Genomic DNA, 23,654 nt, shown 5'->3' with positions numbered 1-23,654 from the left:
TCAAGAAATTGAATCCCAGCCTGAGAGCCCTTGAGGAGCTTTGAAACTGGTACTGTGAGCATTAAACTGAGCAGCATCTAGGCAATTAAAGGAAAGGGATTTTATATAGTTTGGAGTGGCCTGAGCTACTTCCTCTTGTGCTTGTTTTGGATATTGCTAATCAGGTGTGTGATGTTTACCTTCTGGCAATAGGAAGTGGACTCCAGGTGGCAAGAATACCAAAGCCGAGTGGACTCCCTCATTCCCTGGATCAAACAGCATACGATACTGATGTCAGATAAAACTTTTCCCCAAAACCCTGTTGAACTAAAGGTAAAGTCAAGGACTTAAATTTTTTTGGTAAAATCTTTCTAGGGAGTAAGTCTCCAAGCTTATTATCGCTGCTGGCTTCTGGGTGAGGTGGTATGAAAAATTGGGTCCTAAAGTTTGTGTCCATTCATTCACCAAATATTAATTTTATAGGCACTTTATAACCAATATATACACTTCAAAGAAACAGAAATTCTGGCCAAGGAGAGAGAAAAAGGAAGAATTGAGGAATTATATAAATTACTAGAGGTAAGAGAGCTTATCCTTTGCTGAGACTTGGGGTTTGCTGGTCTGTACTGTTGTTGCTTCTTGATTATAGATTCCTTGTATTCTCTTCCCAAACTGCATTAATAGAAGTACTCTCCTGGTGACAAATAATAGCACCACTCTCAGGTTGGTCTTAAAATACTGTGGTAAAGGGGCAGTGTCAGCCATCTCTGTTTTTTAAAGGGCTTATTGAAAAATGGCATATATTTATTCAGAAATCTTGAGTTTTGTGGATAAATTTTTCTGCTTCTCAGAGGAAAGCTGAATCTTTCCCTAGGATGGAAAGAAGAGAGACTTCTGTTCAGAATTTGATTCCTAGAGAATTTGAAGTTGTAGAGATGAGACTTTAACTTTGCCAGAATAAAAGTTACTGAGAGGAAAGGAGGATTTATAGAAAGTGTAAAAGGAATGGAAGGACTTAGAGTAGGTAGTCCCTAAATTCTAGAGGTGACTTTTCTTTTTACCTCAAGGGTGAAGAACCTGATACATATTTGATTGTTTTTCCATGTTAGACAATAGGAAAAACTGCTGAATGGCTGGGTAAGGAAGCAAAAAGTGATGTGTAAATCAAAACTGGGTCAAGAGGGCATGGCTGTGTTTTTGGACTGAAAGAGTGTCTCTTTCAGGTGTGGATTGAATTTGGCCGAATTAAACTGCCTCAAGGTTATCACCCTAATGATGTGGAAGAAGAGTGGGGAAAGCTTATCATAGAGATGCTGGAGCGAGAGAAATCACTTCGGCCGGCTGTGGAGAGGTGGGTCCAGATCCTGAGAGTTGGTCTGACATTATTTATTGAGCTACTGTGAACCTTTCACATGACTATAGTTTTATCTTATTTCAGGCTGGAATTGCTGCTACAGATTGCAAACAAAATTCAGAATGGTGCTTTGAACTGTGAAGAAAAACTGACACTAGCTAAGAATACCTTGCAGGCTGTAAGTCTCCGACTTTTGTCCCACATCTATGTCACATGTTTTCTGCTTCTCACCCTCTGCTCTAATGCTTGAAGTTAGCAATCGAGGAATCCAGATGTATTACTTCCCTTTTCTTTGGAATTGCAGTAGATTCCTTGGCTCCCTCTGTCCTAGTGAGTGGGGCAATGGAAGTTTTCCCACTGTTATTCTCTCTTCCTGTCTCAGGATGCTGCTCATCTGGAATCAGGACAACCGGTACAATGTGAGTCAGATGTCATTATGTACATTCAGGAGTGTGAAGGTCTCATCAGGCAGCTGCAGGTGGATCTCCAGATCCTGCGGGATGAGAATTACTACCAGCTAGAAGAGCTGGCTTTTAGGTGAGGAACAAGGGACTCAAACGGAGCGCTTGCTTGCTTACTGCTGAGACTCATGGATCAAGAGTAGAGCAAGAGTCAGGCACTTAATCTTTTAACTTGGACATTTGAGGTCAGTGTCTCAATGGAGATACTACAGATATCTTGGGCAGCAATGTTCTGTTAGTGGAGGACAGTTTCTCCTTATTGCACCCCTATCCCACTAAGTACCCGTAGGATTACTTCAATCGTTGTGGCCTTTTATAACATCCCACATACTTTCTTTTAATTAATTAATTAATTAAAGACAGGGTCTCACTTTTGTTGCCCAGGCTGGAGTGCAGTGGCACAATCATGGCTCACTGCAGCCTCGACTTCCTGGGCTCAAGCAATCCTTCCACCTCAGCCTCCCAGGTAGCTAGACCTATAAGTGCAGGCTGCCATGCCCAGCTAATTTTTGTATTTTTAGTAGAGACGGGGTTTTGCCATCTTGCCCATGCTGATCTCAATCTCCTGGGCTCAAGCGATCCTCCTGCCTCAGCCTCCCAAAGTGCTGGGATTACAGGCATGAGCCACTATATCTGGCCCGTTCTCGTATATTTTAGAACGACCTGCAGGGGTGGGACACAACACAACTTCTGATTTAGAAACATTGGTGATCCATCACATTCTTTTTATAGGGGAAAAAACTAAGACCCACAGAAGATGAAAATTGTGTAAAGTCCTGTGGCTGGTTTTTTTTGTTTTCTTTTTTTTTTTGAGACGGCATCTCACTCTGTAGCCCAGGATGGAGTGCAGTGGCACAATCTCAGCTCACTGCGACTTCCGCCTCCTGGGTCCAAGCAATTCTCCTGCCTCAGCCTCAGAGTAGCTGGGAGTACAGGCGTGGACCACCATGCCCAGCTAATTTTTGTATTTTTACTAGAGATGGGGTTTCACCATGTTGGCCAGGTTGGTCTTGAATTCCTGACCTTGTGATCCACCTGTCTTGGCCTCCCAAGGCTAGTTTTACAGAGCCAAGACTAGGACCCACATTTCTTGACCCCTAATCCATTGTTTGTTTTATTATACTATTTGAGAGTTACATAAATAGTATTGTTAGCTTCCCTCCAGTTAACACTGTAATTTGGCATTTGTCTTAAAAACAATTCTGAACTAGATGGAGATGTTAATAATATCACCTTGTATTCATATAGCACTTTTTCTAAACACTTTTCCTTATATGATCTCATTTTTATTTTTTGTTTTTTATTTTATTTTTTTTGAGACGGGGTCTTGCTCTGTCACCCAGGCTGGGATGCAGTGGTATGATCTCAGCTCACTGCAACCTCCGCCTCCTGAGTTCAAGCAATTCTCCTACCTCTGCCTCCTGAGTAGATGGGACTGCAGGCTTGTGCCAATACACCTGGCTAATTTTCGTATTTTTAGTACACACAGGGTTTCACCATGTTGGCCAGGGTGGCTCATTTTTATTTTTATCATATCTTTGTCAAATGGATAAGGAAGATTTTATTTTTAAAAAGTATACTATAGATTTAAATCCCTTCCTTTTTTCTCTTCTTCCATTTCAGAGTCATGCGTCTGCAGGATGAGCTGGTCACCTTGCGCCTAGAGTGTACAAACCTATACCGGAAGGGCCATTTCACTTCACTTGAATTGGTTCCACCCTCTACTTTAACCACTACTCATCTGAAAGCAGAACCCTTAACCAAGGCACCCTATTCTTCTTCTACCTCCTGGTTCCGAAAGCCTATGACTCGGGCTGAACTTGTGGCTATCAGCTCCTCTGAAGATGAAGGCAATCTCCGATTTGTGTATGAACTACTGTCTTGGGTAGAAGAGATGCAGGTGGGTGTATATCCAAAAGCTTATGCAGTACACTAATGTTTACCGGATTCAGCAGCTTATCTAAGAGGACAAGATTGCTTTGTGTTCCCTGTGCACATTCCCTTAATTATTATTATTCCTTCATTTGAGTGATGGGGTCTTGCTGTGTTGCCCAGGCTGGACTGGGGCTGAAGTGATCCTCCTGCCTCAGCCTCTTGAGTAGCTGGGACAATAGGTATATACCACCATACCTGGCTTGACTTTCTTAATTATTGATGCTGCCTGAGACCCAAGCCCCCTTCTCCTTAAATCTTGCATTGATGAGGTTGGCACAAATTCTCACAGTCCCATACTGAATAGCATACAGTTTTCCCTTTGGGAATCTTTTCCCTCAGCTAACTGTACTCTAAGTGAGAGCTTGGAGAAAATTGCCATGTCATACATCTGTTATCTTTTTTTAATTAAATTCTTTTGTGTGGGAGTACATAGAAGGTATATATATTTATACAATACATGAGATATTTTGATACAGGCATGTAATGTATAATCACGTCGTAGAAAATGGGGTATCTGTCATCTCAAGAAATTTATCCTTTGTGTTACAAACAATCCAGTTATACTCTTTTAGTTATTTAAAAATGTATAGGCTGGGGGCCGGGTGCGGTGGCTTACACCTGTATTCCCAGCACTTTGGGAGGCCTAGGTGGGCAGATCACGAGGTCAGGAGATCAAGACCATCCTGGCTACACGGTGAAACCCCACCTCTACTAAAAATATAAAAAATTAGCCGGGAGTGTTGGCAGGTGCCTGTAGTCCCAGCTTCTCAGGAGGCTGAGGCAGAAGAATGGCGTGAACCAGGGAGGTGGAGCTTGCAGTGAGCCGAGATCGCACCTCCGTACTCCAGTGTGGGCGACAGAGCGAGACGCTATCTCAAAAAAAAAGAAAGTACAGACTGGGTGCAGTGACTCACACCTATAATCCTAGCACTTTGGGAGGCCGAGGTGGGCGGATTGTGTGAGTCCAGGAGTTCAAGACCAGTCTGGGCAACAGGCGAAACCCCATCTCTATGGAAAATTAACCAGGAATGATGGCGCACACCTGTGGTCCCAGCTACTTGGGAGGTTGAGGTGGGAGAATCACTTGAGCCTGGGAGGCAGAGGTTGCAGCGAGCCAAGATAGCACTGCTGCACTCCAGCCTGGGCAACAGAGCAGTACCCCATTTCAAAACTAAAAGTTTAAACAAAAAAAAGTACAAGTAAATTATTTTGACTGTAGTCATCCTGTTGTTCTATCAGATGCTAGGTAGTATTCATTCTTTAACTATTTTTTTTTGTACCCATTAATCATCCCCACCTCCCTTTGACCCCATACTACTCTTCCCAGCCTGTTTTGATTTATACATCCCACAACTAAGTGAGAACATACGATGTTTGTCTTTCTGTGCCTAGCATATTTCACTTAACATAATAACCTCTAGTTCCATCCATATTGTTGCAAATGACAAGTTCTCATTCTTTTTTATGATTGAATAGTACTCCATTGTGTTTAAGTACCACATTTTCTTTCTCCATTCATCTGTGATGGACACTTAGGTTGCTTCCAAATTCTGGCTATCGTCAATAGTGGTGCAACAAACATGTGGAAATGCAGATCTCTTTGATACACTGATTTCCTTTCTTTTGAGTATACACCCAGCAGTGGAATTGCTAGATCATACAGTAGCTCTATTGTTAGTGATCTGAGGAATCTCCAAACTGTTCTCCATAGTGTTTATACTAATTTACATTCCCACCAACAGCATACAAGGCTTCCATTTTCTCCATATCCTCGCCAGCATTTGTATATTGCCTGTCTTTTGGATAAAACCCATTTTAACTGGGGTGAGATGATATCACATTGTAGTTTCGATTTGCATTTCTCTGATAATCAGTGATGTTGAGCACCTTTTCATATGCCTGTTTGGCATTTGTGTGTCCTCTTTTGAGAAATGTCTATTCAAATCTTTTGCTCATTTTTAATTGGATTATTAGATTTTTTTTTCCAGTAGAGTTGTTTGAGCTCCTTATATATTCCAGTTATTAATCCCTTGTCAGATGAGTAGTTTGCAAACATTTTATCCCATTCTATGGGTTGTCCCCCCGCCTTTTTTTTTTGAGACAGAGTCTCATTCTGTCTCCCAGGCTGGAGTGCAGTGGTGCAATCTCGACTCACTGCAATCTCTGGATTCTAAGCAATTCTCATACCTCAGCCTCCCAAGTAGCTGGGATTACAGGCATGCGCCACTATACACGGCTAATTTTGTATTTTTAGTAGAGATGGGATTTCACCATGTTGGCCAGGCTGGTCTCAAACTCCTGACCTCAGGTGATCCACCTACCTTGTCCTCCCAAAGTGCTGGGATTGCAGGCGTGAACCACCGTGCCCAGCCTGTCCCTTTCCTTTGTTGATTCACTGTGCAGTAGCTTTTTAACTTGATGTAATCCCATTTGTTCATTTTAGCTTTGGTTGCCTGTGTTTGGGTGGTATTACTCAAGAAATTTTTTCCTAGACCAGTGTCTTAGAAAATGTTTCCAGTATTTTCTTGTAGTAGTTTCATAGTTTAAGGTGTTAATCCATTTTGATTTGATTTTTGTATATGACAAGGGACAGGGGTCAAGTTTCATTCTTCTACATACGGATATCCAGTTTTCCCAGCACAATTAATCGAAGAGACTGTCCTTACCCCAGTGTATGTTCTTGGCACCTTTGTTGAAAATGAGTTCATTGTAGGTGTATGGATTTGTTTCTGGGTTCTGTATTCTGTTCCGTTGGTCTGTGTGTCCATTTCTAGGCTAGTACTATGCTGTTTTGGTTACTATAGCTCTGTAGTATAATTTGAAGTCAGGTAATGTGATTCCTCTGGTTTTGTTCTTTTTGCTCAGGATAACTTTGACCATTTTGGGTCTTTTGTGGTTCCATATAAATTTTAGAATTATTTTTTCTATTTCTGTGAAGAATGTCTTGTATTTTTTATAGGGTAAATCTGTTTTTTTTTTTTAATTCTCTCATTAACAGAGGAGTTTATTCTTCATTTTTTGTTGTTGATCATAACTTTTTTTATTTTTTTGAGATGGAGTTTCACTCTTGTTGCCCAAGCTGGAGTGCAATGGTGCGATCTCAGCTCACTGCAACCTCTGCCTCCTGGGTTCAAGCGATTCTCCTGCCTCAGCCTCCCTAGTAACTGGGATTACAGGCATGTGCCACCATGCCCAGCTAATTTGTTTTTTTGGTTTCTTTTTTTTTTAGTAGAAACAGGGTTTCACTGTGTTAGCCAGGCTAGTCTCGAACTCCTGACCCTCAGGTGATCTGCCCATCGCGCTGGCCTCAACCTTTTTTTTTTTTTTTTGGAGACAGAGTCTCACTTTGTCACCCAGGCTGGAGTGCAGTGGCACGATCTCCACTCATTGCAATCTCTGCCTCCTGGGTTCAAGCCAAGCAATTCTCCTGCCTTAGCCTCCAGAGTAGCTGGGATTACAGGCGCCCAGCAATATGCCTGGCTAATTTTTGTGTTTTTAGTAGAGATAGGGTTTCACCATGTTGACCAGGCTAGTCTCGAACTCCTGACCTCAGGTGATCCACCCACCTCAGCCCCCCAAAGTACTGGGATCACAGGCATGAGCCACTGCGCCTGGCAATCATAACTCTTAAGTTTAAGCAAGACTACTGTATTCTGCAGTTCCAAGGGGCCCTATTTACATGTGTTCTATGATAGTGGTTCAAATTTGATATTGCCCTTATCTTTCTAACCCTTTTGTTTTATATTAAATTCTTCCTATGTCCACATAATGTATTCCCCATGTAACAATAAATAAAAATATCCCAAAATAAACTGTTTTGAAATTATCTTCCATTGGCCAGTAGTTGATGTCATGAATGAAGCTAAATATTTTCAGATACTTCCTTGTTATATCAGTTATGATTGTGAAATGAAAAGACTCCATAAAGAGAAATGCCTAAAGTGTAAAGTTAAGCATTTTAAGCCTGTGAAGTTCCCTTCCCCTTCTGGTTAATTGCTCTAGGAATGTATACTAATAATGCAGCAGGAAAAGCTGCTCTATTGTATAATTGGTGGGCTCTGCTCTCCTGCTCCTTAGGGGTGATGATGGTGTAATTTTTTTGTAAGAGGCTGTAGATTGAAGGAGATGGCCTAGATGTCTTTTGCTCAGTCCTCTACCCCTTGCTTCCTTGTCCAAACGTTGATTCTGACCGTTTTCCTACCAAGCCATTCAGTAAATTACGTGGTATATGTTTTCTCTTTTTCAGATGAAACTGGAACGAGCAGAGTGGGGCAATGACCTGCCTAGTGTGGAGTTGCAGTTAGAAACGCAGCAGCACATCCATACCAGTGTAGAAGAGCTGGGCTCAAGTGTCAAGGAGGCCAGGTTGTATGAGGTGCGTAGCCTTCAGAATCCACATTACGGGAGGTACGTGGATGGAACAGATGAAAGGACGGTACACACAATAAAGCTGTATCGAAGTACGAGGGTGCTCTGGAAGAGAATAATGATGAGGAAGAGCGGTTTATGACAAATTCCCTTTTCACATGAAGTGTTTCTGTTAATCTTTGAAATAAACTTGTGAGAAAAGTATTTTTATTAACCCCTTTTTACTAAAAAGAAAAGTGATACCAGAAGCTGAGAGGTCAGAATTAGTAAGTAGTGGATGCAGATCCAAACTCAAGCCCTCTGCCTCTATAAATTCAGGCACTTTTTACTTCCCCATCTGCCTGCAGTTGAGAGCTGGTATAGAGAAACTATTCACACAGTTTTCTCTCTCCTTCAGTCTCTGTTCTATCTTCCCATTTTATATTTCAACTCTTCCCTTCAAAAAAACAATTGAGTGGGAATCATCAGGCATTGGTTTTGCTTAGAAGCTAGCTACCAGAATTGCTGGAAACGTGGGATAGTGAGGTCTGTTGTTTGTAATTACCCTGCTCAACTGTTGCCCACTCAGTGCTGCTCCAAGCTATAAAATGTGACTCAGAAATTTGTTGTCCAAGCTTCTCTTTTCTTAGAGCAACCAATCCATATCTCTATCTAGACATAATATTTGCATAGTTGCAACCATAACACATAGTTTACTTACTCTTTCTCTAATGTATTTTTATTTCATTCTTTTCTAATCAGGGAAAGATGTCCCAGAATTTCCATACCAGCTATGCTGAAACTCTTGGAAAACTGGAGACACAGTATTGTAAATTGAAGGTAAGTTTCTGCCGATTGTCTTATGTTCTGCTCATACAGAGTCTGGTGTCCCCCAATCAATTCTCTTACCTAATTCAGAAATCTCCTGGTTTGGCCCTGTTTTGGTTTTCTGCTTATTAGGTTACGCCATTTACTATGCACTTATTCATACGTATTATAACATTTTCTCAGTTTTCTTAACGGGTCAGAAACTACTGTTCTTGAAAGTTTTAAATAAATATAACCTATCCTAGGTATTGTGCTTCAGCAAACCTGTGGCTATATGCACTTTGAGAGACCAAAACTAAAAGTTCGAGATTGTAGAGAGGGGGCTTTCCCTCTGATCTGTTGTTTTTCATCCCTGTTTATCAAGATTGTCCAGAGTAGGACAGCCCAGGACCATTCTTTATCCGGGGAGCACCACAAAGGCCTTATGAATTCTGTCTTCTACTTAGGATTGATAAGAGTTCTGGGAGTCTTATATCAAACTTATACAAAACTTGAATCCATGGGGAAAAATCCAGAGATTAAAAGCAAATTCATTTCCTGAGTTACTCTCTCCTTTGATGTCAAATGTGCTATCTTCTACACAAAGGCTAGCAGTCTAACCTTATAATCCTTGCTTTGTCTAGGAAACTTCTAGCTTCCGGATGAGGCACCTTCAGAGCCTGCATAAATTTGTTTCCAGAGCTACAGCTGAGTTGATCTGGTTGAATGAGAAGGAGGAGGAGGAACTAGCATATGACTGGAGTGACAACAATTCCAATATCTCAGCCAAGAGAAATTACTTCTCTGTGAGTCTAGCACAGCAGCAGGCCTGTATTATTTATTTAACAGCAGCAGAAGGAGACAGGGGCTAGTCTGCTGAAAGCTTGGGTGGCTGGAGTTTCATTCTGCTAGATAGAAATAGGGGCCCTACTCAGTGCATCCATGTATGTGAGAAGTGTAAATGGAGAGAGGGACAGTAGAACTCTAGAATTAATTTATCTAGAATGCATTTAGAATGGCAGTGTCTTGGGTGAATACAGCAGCAGTCTGTAAATTGAGTCATTTCAGAAGCAATACAGCTTTGTGGTTAAGATTATAGGCTTTGGAGTGCCTAAGTTCAAATTCTTATTCTTCCACTAACTAGCTCTGTAACCTTGGGAAGTCATTTGATCTCTCTGGACCTCCATAAAATGAGATAATAGCACCACTTCGAAGCTATCCCCTTCCCTAATAGCACGTATTCCCAGAGGGTTGTATAAAAGATTAAGATTTAATAAGCTAACCTAGACAAAGCATTTAGTATAGTATTGTTTAACTGGGATATACTCTGGACTTTCCACAAATTTCTGAATTCTCCTTAATTCATTTATTAACTTTTTTGTCTCAATCTCTTTGTTTGTAAAATGGGAAGGGAAATTTAACATTGGACAATAGGATACTGCTTTTTATTCTTTTCACTGAAAGATGTAGACAAGTTAGGATTAGTTTTTGCTACTTTTAGTATTTTCACACTCAGAAGATTTTTAAAGATTTTGTAAACTATGCAAATAGGGAGTTTCTTGTTTTTGTTTTTAACATGCACTTTAGATACTTTAGAAGGAAGAATGCATACTATAATACAATAAACAGGCTATGTGAGAACTGAAATTAGGCTATAACAGAGATATAAAGAAAGTGCTCTGAAAGCATAGTAAGGATCAGTATCCAGCTTCACAGAAGAGCTGGCATTTAACTTGGGTCCTGTAGTTAATAGAATGTAGTCAGTGGAGAGCATTGTAGGCTGAATAGTCAAAGCAAAGCCAGCCAGTCACTGATACCCATGTCCTGGTGTGTCATGTACTGGTGTGGGTGCTGATGTGCGGGAACTGTCCACTCCAGACAAGTTATCTCCTTTCTGTGGTCCAATGCTCATTCTGTGTTCTCGCATTTTACTCACATCTGGGTCAGGTCCCATGTCCTTTGTGAATATTTTCCAGTAATTCTAGTGTTTGTGCCCTTCTCTGCAATCCTCTGGCATGCACTGTTTATACATCTCATTTTGCCACCAATTCTATATTGCAGGTTCCTTTAAAATAGGGGAGGGAAGGCCGGGCGTGGTGGCTCACACCTGTAATCCCAGCACTTTGGGAGGCCGAGGTGGGTGGATCATGAGGTCAGGAGATTGAAACCCTCCTGGCTAACATGGTGAAACCCCGTCTCTACTAAAAATACAAAAAATTAGCCAGGTGTGGTGGCGGGCGCCTGTAGTCCCAGCTACTCGGGAGGCTGAGGCAGGAGAATGGCATGAACCCCGGAGGCGGAGCTTGCAGTGAGCCAAGATGGAGCCACTGCACTCCAACCTGGGCAACAGAGCGAGACTCTGTCTCAAAAAAAAAAAATAGGGGAGGGAACACAGCTTTTATTTATGCTAGCCACTCCCCACTGTCAAGAGCACTTATTCTGTAAAATCGAATTCAATTTTCAGGAGTTGACAATGGAACTGGAGGAGAAACAGGATGTGTTTCGTTCTCTACAAGATACAGCAGAACTACTTTCACTTGAGAACCACCCAGCCAAGCAGACAGTGGAGGTGTGTGACTCGAGAATATGTGGAGGTCAAATGTTGAGAGGTTGTTGTTATAAAAGTGTTCAAATTAGAGACTTTGTTCAACTGAAAGACTTGGAGGAAGTGTCAGGGATCATTTGTCTTGGGTCTTCTCTCTTTTCATTCCTGACTGTTCCTGTGTCCCTCAAAAGCCTGCAAACATTTCTGTTAGTCTAAGGAGACTGCTGAGAGAAACAATAGAAGGTACATTGGCTCCCAGCTTTCGGAGGAAAAGCGGACTTGACCATATTTCTTCAAGTAACTGTCCAGACAGATCCTGACTTGACTCTTGTTGGTGTGGTGCCTTTGCCAAAAGAAGAGAAACAGTGGAAGAATTCTGGAGGAATTTATGCCTGGGTTTTGCTGCCTGGATCATTTACTTACAACTGAGTGTGGAAGAGGCCTTTTCTATGTAACCCCCTCTAACAAAACCATTTTGGATTAAAGGAACACCTCTTACACATGGGAAGCATTGAGCAGATGCCAGTCAAGTATCTCCACATCTTTTCTGTTGGCTTCTCTATCATTAGCAGAGTTGTACTTGGAAAATAGTATTGCACATATATATATATTGAGTCTGTTAAACTCATGCCCTTCTGTCTGTGTGCTTGTTTATTGCAGGCTTATAGTGCTGCTGTCCAGTCCCAGTTGCAGTGGATGAAGCAGCTGTGCCTGTGTGTTGAGCAGCATGTGAAAGAGAATACTGCTTATTTTCAGGTATGATGGATTTCTGTGTTTGTGTGTGTGTGTACATATGTATGTTGAAGGTGAGATTACAAACACATCTGCATTAGTGTGCTTTTGCTGTATAAACCACCACCTTAAAATTTAGTTGCTTAAAACAATAGTCATTTAGATAGCTCGTGATTCAATAGGTGAGCACTTTGGGCAGGGCTCAGCTAAGTGGTTCATCTTATCTTGCCTGTCTTACTCATGGCTGCAGACAGGCTGGGGGCTGGTTGGTCCCAAATGGCATTGCTCATGTCTAAGAGTTGGCTAGGTGCTGGAGCACCAAGCCGTGTGTCTCTAGCATCCAGTAGCTTTCTTCACAACGTGGCTGTGTTTCATAAGCAGCAAGAGAGAGCAAGTCCTAGAGCACAAGCCCTTTTTTTCTGCTTCTGTCACATTTATTAATGTGCCTTTGGTTAAAGCCAGACATGTGGCTATGCCTAACTTCAAGTTAAGGAGAAATAGACTCCACTTCTTGATGGTAGGAGCTGCAAAATATTATGATCTTTTTTTTCTTTTTTCAATCTGTCAGAACATGAAAGAATGTACTGCTGGCCGGGCGCGGTGACTCATGCCTGTAATCCTAGCACTTTGGGAGGCCAAGGCGGGCAGATCACTTAAGGTCAGGAGTTCAAAACCAGCCTGGCCAACATGGTGAAACCCCTTCTCTATTAAAAATACAAAAATTAGCTGGGTGTGGTAGCAAACACCTGTAGTCCCAGCTACTTGGGAAGCTGAAGCAGGAGAAATACTTGAACCTGGGAGGCAGAGGTTGCAGTGAGCCAAGATCACACCACTGCACTCCAGCCTGGATGACAGAGCAAGTGTCTTTAAAAAAAAAAAAAAACAATGTACTGCTTATTTTCAGGTGAGGTGGGAGGAGGAAATAAGCCATTATCTCTGTTTTTGCCCTAATTTTTTTTTTTTTTTTTTGAGACGGAGTCTCACTTTGTCGCCCAGGCTGGAGTGCAGTGGCGCGATCTTGGCTCACTGCAAACTCTGCCTCCCGGGTTCACGCCATTCTCCTGCCTTAGCCTCCTGAGTAGCTGTGACTACAGGCGCCCGCCACCACGCCCAGCTAATTTTTTTTGTATTTTTTTAGTAGAGACGGGGTTTCACCATCTTAGCCAGGAAAGTCTTGATCTCCTGACCTCATGATCCGCCCACCTCAGCCTCCCAAATAGCTGGGATTACAGGCATGAGCCACCATGCCCGGCCTTTTGCCCTAAATTAAATAGTCTCCCTGATTATTTCATAATATGAATTGAAACATTTGATCACTCAACCTTAGGTTTTTCATGAAATACACCCCACAGCCAAGTACTGTACCTAGCCAGAAGTCAAGAGGAAAGAGCAGTGATTTCTGAGGGGGGTGAAACAGCTAACTTTTCTATAGGGTAGGGTTTGGGGTAGTCAACACTAATATTTTGCTGCATGGCTTTTTAAGTCCTTCGGTTTATGTTTCAGTGGTCCTTGTAATGAACTCTTACTAATCCAGTAGGGTGTAATCAGCTTTGCTAAGCTCTGCATAGTAAAATTGTTCTTTCTCAGTTAACATTCCGGGTGTTCTGATGTTTTGAGCAGAAGGCATCCTTCCTTTGTATTCCCATAGTTCTTCAGTGATGCGCGAGAGCTGGAGTCATTCTTGAGGAACCTCCAAGATTCCATTAAACGAAAATATTCCTGTGACCACAACACCAGCTTATCCCGCCTTGAAGACCTGCTCCAGGACTCCATGGTGGGTGTTGCCTCAGTGGGGATGATTACTTCTGAGAAAGAGAGTAAACCATATCAGCTGCTGCTGTTTATATCCTTGAAAGCTCCAGGGCAGTGGGCCGTTGTTGTAATAAAGTTTGGCTTACATTCAAATAGAGTTTAATCGATGTTGTTCTGTCTCTTTCCTTTTTTCCTTTCCTTTTCTTAAAGAAGTTGCTAATAAGATTTCTTTGGGTATGTTATTGAAGTAAAGGCCTAGTCTTCTCCTCTGAGCCACTTTGAGCTCCTTATACTTTCTTTGCATTTTTCCTGTTTTAATGTAATAGTTGGAGCCAAGGATGAGGTGTTGAGCATGAAAAAATGGTTGAAGGGGATTAGTTTATCAAATTCTTTGTTACTCTCATATCCAAAAAAAGAACTAAAAAAAAACAAAAACAAAAACAAAGAAATACACCTAAGTTAAAATTTTCCTCCTTGGTAGTTTTCTTTTGGATGATAATTAAAATTGATTTTAATTCAAAGAAACATGTAATGTAATATTTGTGCAGTTATTTATGAAGCAATATTTTTAAGAAATAGTTTTCTATTCAGTATTTAGTTCAAATCAATTTTATGTTCATTTTTTTCAATGAATTATTTCTTCAAGAGTGCTGGTAATTAGCAGAAAGACTACTTGTGTTTAGTGAATGTACATTACACAGAGTTGGCAAGACAAGGCTCAAGCTACATCTCAAATTAAGATAGAAATGTATATGTAATAAGGAACTTACTTTTCCTTTGTGAGAAGCAAGGGGAACCTTGCATTTCAATAGAAAAGTCTAAATAAGAGAACTAGAGTAACCCAAAACAGTTCATTTTTTTTAGTGGGTAAGATTTGAGCATTTGTGAATATAAGGTTTTTTTTATTTTTATTTTTTACACTTTCAGGTATTGTAAACCTATGAGTGGTTTTACATTCACCTGGGCAAATAGTCTGTTAATTTAATTTGGAATGAAGGATGAAAACCTGACTTTTCAGATGTTGTCTCTAAAATGTCTCTCTCGGAGGTACTACAAGTATGAAGGAGGAATGTAATCCTTGGCTATTATCTCCTCCCTCCCACAGAGTACCTTCTGTCATAGGGTAACTCCTCTGCAATGGTTGTCATATCTTCTCTTCTCGAGGGTCGCTGCTCTGTTCCCTCCTCTCCAGGTCAGGGTCATCGGGTTGGCGGCGTCATCGGGGCATGGAGTCACCTGGGTCTGCTCCTCAGCTTGTCCGTCAGGTTCGGGAGCATCTGTCCTGGCTTCTGGTTCTTTTCAGAACTTTTACCACGCTGAGCACTTGGTCTCTGGAGCTTGAGCTGTTTGGCTGTGGGTTAGACAGAGATTGACATCTTATTTCAAGGAAACTGAAATGGGTAGACCAGCTCTCAAGTATGGAAATGTGGCTGTCTCCCTGATATATTCCATTCCTCTTTCTTAACTAATAAGTTAAAGTTGTATTTCTTCCAATCATGCTCCCGGGGACAGGCACAGGTAGTTTATTTAAGCATTTCTTTTTCTTTACTTGCATATTCTTAGTTCTTTAATGACATTTCCTAACATTATTAACTCTTTACTCTCATCGCATCTACATCCATCCTAAGAAAGCCATCTTCTGGGGAGACTTTTACACCTCAAAATGGGCTTGAAACATCCGGGTTAATGGATAAAATTTATCTTTTACTCTTTAATGGAATTGGTAATGGTTTACTACCAATTTTGTTAACAAGAAGTTTATTCGTTTTTAAGATTATTGGATTTGCAGAGATTTGAGAGTTTCAATTTTGCATGATACTTCTTTCTAACCAGTCAAATTTATGTGAATATAGCACAGCAAATACTGAGAGGTAAACCCTAAATCATTTGTCATGATACCTTCACCAACAGCATTGTTGGTTGAAGAGCTAAGATCTTTCTCTAGAAAGCTTGACTCAATTTAGGAAAATAAAATATTTAGAGTAGAGCTTGGGAGATATAATTATTTTTAAAAATTTAAATGAGTATAACTAGCTTCTCCTAAGCAAAAAGGGAAGAACTAGTTTCTACCAGTGAGAAATTGACTAATAATAATATACCTATTATTGATTTTAACTTTCATGTTCTCTGAATCATGTTTAGATAAATTTTTTATTAGCTATATAGCTGTATTTGGAAGCTAGAAGTATTTGGTTTTATTTTGGTTTTTGCATGTGACTTTATGGTTCATTGAAAGTGGCACAGGGAGAAAGCTGCAAAGTTTGAGTGCAAAAGCACTTGGTAGAAGACAGAAACATTCTCTCCTTTTTTCTTTATCCTTGTCTAAGTCTTTAAGATGGCTCCACCAACCATCCCTACTTAACTGAGAGATGACATTCTCTGAGGGAGTGGAGTATTCAGTTTTCTTGGTTAACTTAGTCACCCTGAGTAGCAACATTAATGTCATTTTGTTTTTCTTCTCATTTTGTAGGATGAAAAGGAGCAGCTTATACAGTCTAAGAGTTCCGTTGCCAGTCTCGTTGGGAGATCAAAAACCATTGTTCAGCTAAAACCACGCAGTCCAGACCATTTGTTAAAGAGCACCATTTCTGTTAAGGCCATCTGTGACTATCGGCAGATCGAGGTGAGGAGGTAGAAAGGGTACCTCTGGGACACAGAGGGAAGGAAGAAAGAAGGGAAGCCTTCAGTTGGGGTTATGATGATAAGGAAAGATCAAATTACAGAGTTTTTAAAATTTAAACATGCTGAAGTCTCTCCTATCATTTAAAAAAAAAAAAACTAAAAACTTCAACCCTATAATCTTGACCTCTCCCTGCCTCAGTGATTGGCATCATTATCTACTCAGTTGCCTAAGTGTTGACAGAGATGGTACTTTGTAGCACCTGGGAGATATCCTTGACTCCCCCACCCCTCTTATCCTCCACAGCTAATAGGACCATCAAGTTTGTACTAATTTGTAAATATCCCTTAAACATACTTTTTCTGTCCCTGCTAATATTTCCCTAAGAGCATAAGCAGCTGGGTGCAGTGGCTCATGCCTGTAATTCCAGCGCTTTAGGAGGCCGAGGCACATGGATCACTTGAGCTCAGGAGTTTGAGACCAGCTTGGGCAACATGGTGAAACTACGCCTCTACAAGAATCGCTTGAGCCCAGGAAGTGGAGGTTGCAGTGAGCCAAGATCACGCCATTTGCACTCTAGCCTGGGTTACGGGAGTAAAACCCTGTCTCAGAAAAAGTAAAAGGCATAAGTTTATTTCACTTGGATTATTGTATCAGCCTCCCCATTTAGTGCACAAAGGATCCTATCACCAGCATGTTCTTTTTTTTTTGAGATGGAGTCTTGCTCTGTGGCCCAGGCTGGAATGCAGTGGCACCATCTCAGCTTACTGCAACCTCCGCCCCCTGGGTTCAAGCAATTCTCCTGCCTCAGCCTCCCAAGTAGCTGGGACTACAGGCATATGCCATCACTCCCAGCTAATTTTTTGTATTTTTAGTAGAGACGGGGTTTCACTCTGTTAGCCAGGATGTTCTTGATCTCCTGACCTCGTAATCTGCCCGCCTCAGCCTCCCAAAGTGCTGGGATTACAGGCATGAGCCACCACGCCTAGCCTTTTTTTTTTTTTCTTTAAATTACAATCCTATGCTTAAATCTTATGCTAATTACTCATTGCTCTTGGGAAAAAGCCTAAACTCCTTAAGGTGGCTTTAAGTTCTTGAGTAATCTGTCTTTACCCCTCTAGCCAAGACTGGGTCATATCCTTTATTCCCTGGTAAATTGCATTTGTCACACAGTATTATAACTACATACACCACCAGAATATGTGGAAATACAGACTATGTTTGTCTGCTTACCACTGTACCTTTTTATTTATTTATTTATGTTTTGTGATGGTGTCCCACTCTGTGCCCAGGCTGGAGTACAGTGGCACTATCATGGCTCACTGCAGCCTTGACCTCCTTGGGCTCAGGTGATCCTCCCACCTCAGTCTCCCAAGTAGCTGGGACTACAGGCATGCACTACTATACCCAGCTAATTTTTGTATTTTTTGTAGAGATGAGGTTTTACTATGTTGCCTAGGCTGCTCTTGAACTCCTGGGCTCAAGTGGCCTGCCTACCTTAGCCTTCAGAAGTGCTGGGATTATAGATGTGAGCTGTTGTGCCTGGCCAATTGTACTGTCTTTATCTCCAGTGTCCTAGCACAGAGTAGACGCTCAAGAAATATGTATTATACAAAAGAATGAATGAATTAAAAAATGAGAAAAAAATAAAAATTTAAAAATGGGACTACACTTTTGTGTGTCTTGATATTTCTGCCTATAAGTTAGGGATAATAATCTTGATCACTTGTCTCTCAAGAGAAAGACTTGATAATTCCAAAATGCTTAAACGTTTTCAGGGGTTTGGCTGGTATAGGAAGAGGGGAGAGGAAATATCATAAAAACAATGTTTTGATTATTCACGTTCCATTAGTTTTTACTCTAGTAGATTTTTGTGCTGAGATCACTCTTGAGCCTTTATAGTCTTATTATAACTTTCATATTCTGGGTTACTTGACATGTAACATGTATTTAATACATATTTGTTTCCTTGATTTATTTGGTGTCACAGTTTTTCCTGTGTTGTAGATTTATACCCATTATCTTTTGGCAAAAATGAGAAGCCCTCACTAAGTGATAGCAGAAATTTTCTTAAGCAGATTTTTTTCTTAAGGATTTGATAGTTTTGGGATGAGGTACCAGGTAATAGTGGGTTGTTGCTTTATCCATTAGCAATAACTGGTAAATTTATCTCTTCAGATTACTATTTGCAAAAATGATGAATGTGTGCTAGAAGATAATTCTCAGCGGACCAAATGGAAAGTGATCAGCCCCACAGGGAATGAGGCAATGGTGCCATCAGTCTGCTTCCTCATTCCCCCACCCAATAAGGATGCCATTGAGATGGCCAGCAGGTAACTTGGCTCAGCTGCCACTGGTACACCCACCTCTGCTGTTGGCCTCAGTGAACCAATGGAGGGATAAGTGTGCATTTGTGATCTTCTTGCACACAGTTGTAAAGTTCCTCCTGGGAGAGGCTTCTCATTGGAGATATCAAGTCTCCTACTGCCAGCCACAGAGTAGATCTTCAATAAATATTTCTGTTCAACTAGAGTATATTCAGTGATATTTCTTTTTTAAAGAACTCTTGCTTATAAATAGTTTATTCTCAAAAGATTGATTTTTTTTACCAGCCTGGCCAACATGGTAAAACCCCGTCTCTACTAAAAATACAAAAATTAGCTGGACGTGGTGGCGCATGCTTGTAGTCCCAGCTCGGGAGGCTTAGGCATGAGAATCACTTGAACCCAGGAGGCAGAGTTTGCAGTCAGCTGAGATCGCACCACTGTACTCCAGCCGCCTGGGCGACAGAGCGAGACTCTGTCTCAAAAAAAAAAAAAAAGATTGGGCTGGGCACAGTGGCGCATGCCTGTAATCCCAGCACTTTGGGAGGCCAAGGCAGGCGGATCACTTGAGGTCAGGAGTTCAAGACCAGCCTGGCCAACATGGTGAAACCCCGTTTCTACTAAAAATACATAAAACAAACAAAAAAAAAGCCAGGCATGATGGCAGTCGCCTGTAATCCCAGCTACTTGGGAGGCTGAGGCAGTAGAATTGGAGAATCACTTGAACCTGGAAGGTGAAGAATCGCTTGAACCAAGATTGCGCCACTGCACTCCAGCCTAACCGACAGAGGGAGACTCTGTCTCAAAAAAAAAAAAAAAAAAAAAAAAGGTTGATTTTTTTGGGGGGTCATTAGTTATCATTAGTTTATTATAAAAGAGAGATATGGAAATTGTTTACATGATGAAAGATTTCAGAACTTCAGTGGAATGGCCAGCTTCATGTTGGTGTCATTTCAATAGTGACTTATTTCACTCTACATACTTTCCAAGAATGTCATCATCTTTAAATAGGAAATAATCCTTGTCATCTAGAACTACTTTGGTGCCTCCATATTCTGGGAGAAGAACTTTATCTCTGACTTTCATGCTAACTGGTTGAATCTCTCCACCCTTTCCTTTAGAACCTGATCCAACAGCAACTACTGTTGCTTGAAATACTTTTCCTTGAGATTTTTCTGGAAGCATAATGCCTCCTTTGGTTATAGTTTCAGCAGCACTCCTTTCAAACTTTTGTTTTTTTGAGATGGAGCCTTGCTCTGTTGCCTAGGCTGGAGTGCCGTGGTGTGATCTCGGCTCATTGCAAGCTCTGCCTCCCGGGTTCATGCCATTCTCCTGCCTCAGCCTCCTGAATAGCTGATACTACAGACGCCCACCACCATGCCTGGCTAATTTTTTGTATTTTTAGTAGAGACAGGGTTTCACCATTTTAGCCAGGATGGTCTTGATCTCCTGACCTTGTGATCTGCCTGCCTCGGCCTCCCAAAGTGCTGGGATTGCAGGCGTGAGCCACTGCACCTGGCCTGAGTGGAAGAAACTTTCTAAATGCTTGTCCTGCCATGACTCTCTCTGCCTGAGACTCCGATTTTTTTTTTTTTAATGGCAGCTAATTTTCTTTAATTTTTTTTGAAGTAATATATGGGCCGGGCACCATGGCTTATGCTTGTAATCCCAGCACTTTGAGAGCCTATTTTTTGATTACTTGCGGTCAGGAGACTAGCCTGAGCAACATGGTGAAACTCCGTCTCTACTAAAAATACAGACAATTAGCCTGGCGTGGTGGTGCACAATTGTGGTCCCAGCTACTTAGGAGGCTGAGGCAGGAGAATTGCTTGAACCCAGGGTGTGGAGGTTGCAGTAAGCCAAGATTGTGCCACTGCACTCCAGCCTGGGTGACAGGAGTGAGACTCTGCCTCAAAAAAAAAAAAAAAAAAAAAAAAATATATATATATATATGTTTATGTACATATTTTAGAAAGCTGGGTTATACTACAAAGTTTATTATAATAAAAATTAGCTATTACTTCTCCTGTCCCAAAGTTCCACTTTACAGAGTCAACTGTTTTCAGCAGATTTTGCTGGGTTATAAACCCACATTTCCAAATATAATTTTTTCCTGCTATTTCCTTGTTTGTTTTCAACTTCAGAAATTATCTATTAACTTCTTACTCTAGGAAATTAACATTTAGCTTTCTCTACATGCATATATGCATACGCTTCTTTCATCTTCCAAATGTAGTTATGTCACAGTTTTTGTTTAAGTTGATATTTTTTGTTTTATTAGTACGTGCATTGTTTAAAGCTGAGCCAGATCGTACTCTAGGGGACTATTGTGAGGCGACTGTGCCTTACGTCTCTGAACTCATCCTCTGCCACTCTCCTTGCTTGTACTTAGCTGCAGTCACTCTAGTCTTTCCTCTGTTTCTCACACACAGACAACATATTCTTGCCTCGGGGCCTTTGGACTTCCTGCTTGCCTCTGATATTTACATGATTCACTCCCTCACTTTGTTCAGTTTATCTTAGAACTCTCATGGACCACCATCCCCACTCACTGCATGCCACTCTGTCTTCTTTACTCATTTTATTTTTCTTCAGAACTCTTAATACGGCCTAACAGATTATGTGTTTGTTTGTTCTCTCCTATTAGAGATTTTTGTCCGTTTTGTTTACTTCTGTATCTTTAGCACTTAGAACCATTCCCAGCACATAGCAGGTATTCAATAAATGGTTGTTGAATGAAAGAATGAATGAGTAGGTGAGTGAATATATTTACGAATAAATTATTTTATTTACTTTCTTTTTTTGTTTTGTTTTTTGTTTTGAGATCGAGTCTCCCTCTGTCGCCCAGGCTGGAGTGCAGTGGTACAGTTTGGGCTCATTACAACCTCTGCCTCCTGAGTAGCTGGGATTACAGGTGTGTGCCACCACGACTGGCTGATTTTTGTAGTTTTAGTAGAGACGGGGTTTCATCATGTTGGCCAGGCTGGTCTCGAACTCTTGACCTCAAGTGATCCACCTGCCTCAGTCTCCCAGAGTACAGGGATTACAGGCATGAGCCACTGTACCTGACCCCTGTTTTATTTACAGGCATGAGCCACTGCACCTGACCCCTGTTTTATTTACTTTCTTATATAATTTTTGTTTCCTTGGAGTGGGTAATCGTTTTGTTTTTTACTTTGCTTAGTTGTCGCCAAACTCTCCTACCTTACTGTAAAAGGATTCTCAATATGGCCAAACACCACGGGCAATTTTCATTTTTCTTTTGGAAACATTTATTCTAGACCATTCTATCTTTGTGTGTGTGTGTGTGTGTGTGTGTGTGTGTGTACCTGTTCTGTAGGCCTGATTTGGTCCCATCTCTGTGATATTTCACACTATGTTGGACCCACTGATTCCTAGATTCCAAGTCTTATTTATTAGTGTACTCCTTGGTTTGGTGGATTACACTCTCCAGTGCCTTATTGAAAAAGGCTGAGTAGGAGGTAAATTTTTTGAGACCTCATATCTGAAAATGTTTGTCTTCTTCTTCCTCTAATTGGCAAGATACATTTTTTTTGGAAATTATTATTATTATTATTATTGAGATGGAGTCTTACTATGTTGCCCAGGCTGGAGTGGAGTGCACAATCTTAACACACTGCAGCTGCCACCTCCTGGGCTCAAGTGATCTCCTACCTCAGCCTCCCAAGTAGCTGGGACCACAGGTGCATGTCCCCATGCCCGGCTGATTTTTGTATTTTTAGTAAAGACGGGATTTCACCATGTTGGCCAGGCTGGTCTCGAACTCCTGACCTCAAGTAGTCTGCCTGCCTCGGCCTTCCAAAGTGCTGGGATTACAGGCGTGAGCCACTATGCCCAGCCTGGAAATTATTTTTACTTTGAACTTTGAAATCATTGCTCTATTGCTTTCTAACTTTCAGGATTTCTTGTTTAGATGTATAGTGCCATTTTCATTCTTTCTCTCTTTTTTTTTTTTTAGGCTTACATAATAGTAAAACTCATCTTTTGTCATGAGCAGTACTATTGGTTTTGACAAAGGCTTAGAATTGTTTATCCTTCACCACTATCATGATACGGAACAGTTTGATACTTTCACCTTTTGAAAGAAATCTTTATTTCTCTGGAGGTGTTTAAATACTTCTCTTTGTCTCTAATCTTGAAAAGGGATGCTGTACCTTTGAGTCTTTTTGTATTCATTATGCTAATGAACACAAACTAGAAACTTGCTTTCAGGTTTGAGGAAGTTTTTTCTTGCATGATGATGATGATGATTTGAGACAGTCTCGCTCTGTCGCCCAGGCTGAAGTGCAGTGGTGCAATCTTGGCTCAGTGCAATCTCTGCCTCCTGGGTTCAAGCAATTCTCCTGCCTCAGCCTCCCGAGTAGTTGGGACTTACAGGCACGCACCACCACAGCCAGCTAATATTTGTACTTTTAGTAGAGACAGGGTTTCACCATGTTGGTCAGGCTGGTCTTGAACTGCTGACCTTGTGATTTGCCACCTTGGCCTCCCAAAGTGCTGGAATTATAGGCATGAGCCACCACGCCCAGTCTGGATTATTTCTTTCTTTTTCTCTTTTTTTTGAGATGGAGTCTCGCTGTGTCACCCAGGCTGGAGTGCAGTGGCACGGTCTTGGCTAACCGCAAGCTCTGCCTCTTGGGTTCACTCCATTCTCCTGCCTCAGCCTCCCGAGTAGCTGGAACTACCGACATCTGCCACCACACCTAGCTAATTTTTTGTATTTTTAGTAGAGACGGGGTTTCACCGTGTTAGCTAGGATGGTCTCTATCTTCTGACC

General features: G+C 41.3%; 1 protein-coding gene across 1 annotated transcript in view; it reads left to right on the top strand.

The window, feature by feature from the left end:
- Window positions 1–23,654, top strand: part of MACF1 (microtubule-actin crosslinking factor 1) — a 446,661-nt gene that overhangs the window by 217,475 nt on the left and 205,532 nt on the right. Inside the window, exons 9-22 of the mRNA XM_011955644.1 lie at window positions 193–312; window positions 463–558; window positions 1,203–1,330; window positions 1,418–1,511; window positions 1,716–1,870; window positions 3,418–3,694; window positions 7,976–8,104; window positions 8,839–8,916; window positions 9,528–9,689; window positions 11,348–11,452; window positions 12,089–12,184; window positions 13,809–13,934; window positions 16,383–16,535; window positions 18,711–18,865. Coding sequence (XP_011811034.1) covers window positions 193–312; window positions 463–558; window positions 1,203–1,330; window positions 1,418–1,511; window positions 1,716–1,870; window positions 3,418–3,694; window positions 7,976–8,104; window positions 8,839–8,916; window positions 9,528–9,689; window positions 11,348–11,452; window positions 12,089–12,184; window positions 13,809–13,934; window positions 16,383–16,535; window positions 18,711–18,865 — 1,874 coding nt within the window. The remainder of the gene's footprint in view (window positions 1–192; window positions 313–462; window positions 559–1,202; window positions 1,331–1,417; window positions 1,512–1,715; window positions 1,871–3,417; window positions 3,695–7,975; window positions 8,105–8,838; window positions 8,917–9,527; window positions 9,690–11,347; window positions 11,453–12,088; window positions 12,185–13,808; window positions 13,935–16,382; window positions 16,536–18,710; window positions 18,866–23,654) is intronic.

Source organism: Colobus angolensis, unplaced genomic scaffold, assembly GCF_000951035.1.
Source record: "Colobus angolensis palliatus isolate OR3802 unplaced genomic scaffold, Cang.pa_1.0 Scaffold4, whole genome shotgun sequence".
In the NCBI taxonomy this organism is placed as follows: domain Eukaryota; kingdom Metazoa; phylum Chordata; class Mammalia; order Primates; family Cercopithecidae; genus Colobus; species Colobus angolensis.
Note: the sequence above shows the minus strand (reverse complement) of the source record. Positions and strands in the feature narration are given on the sequence as shown.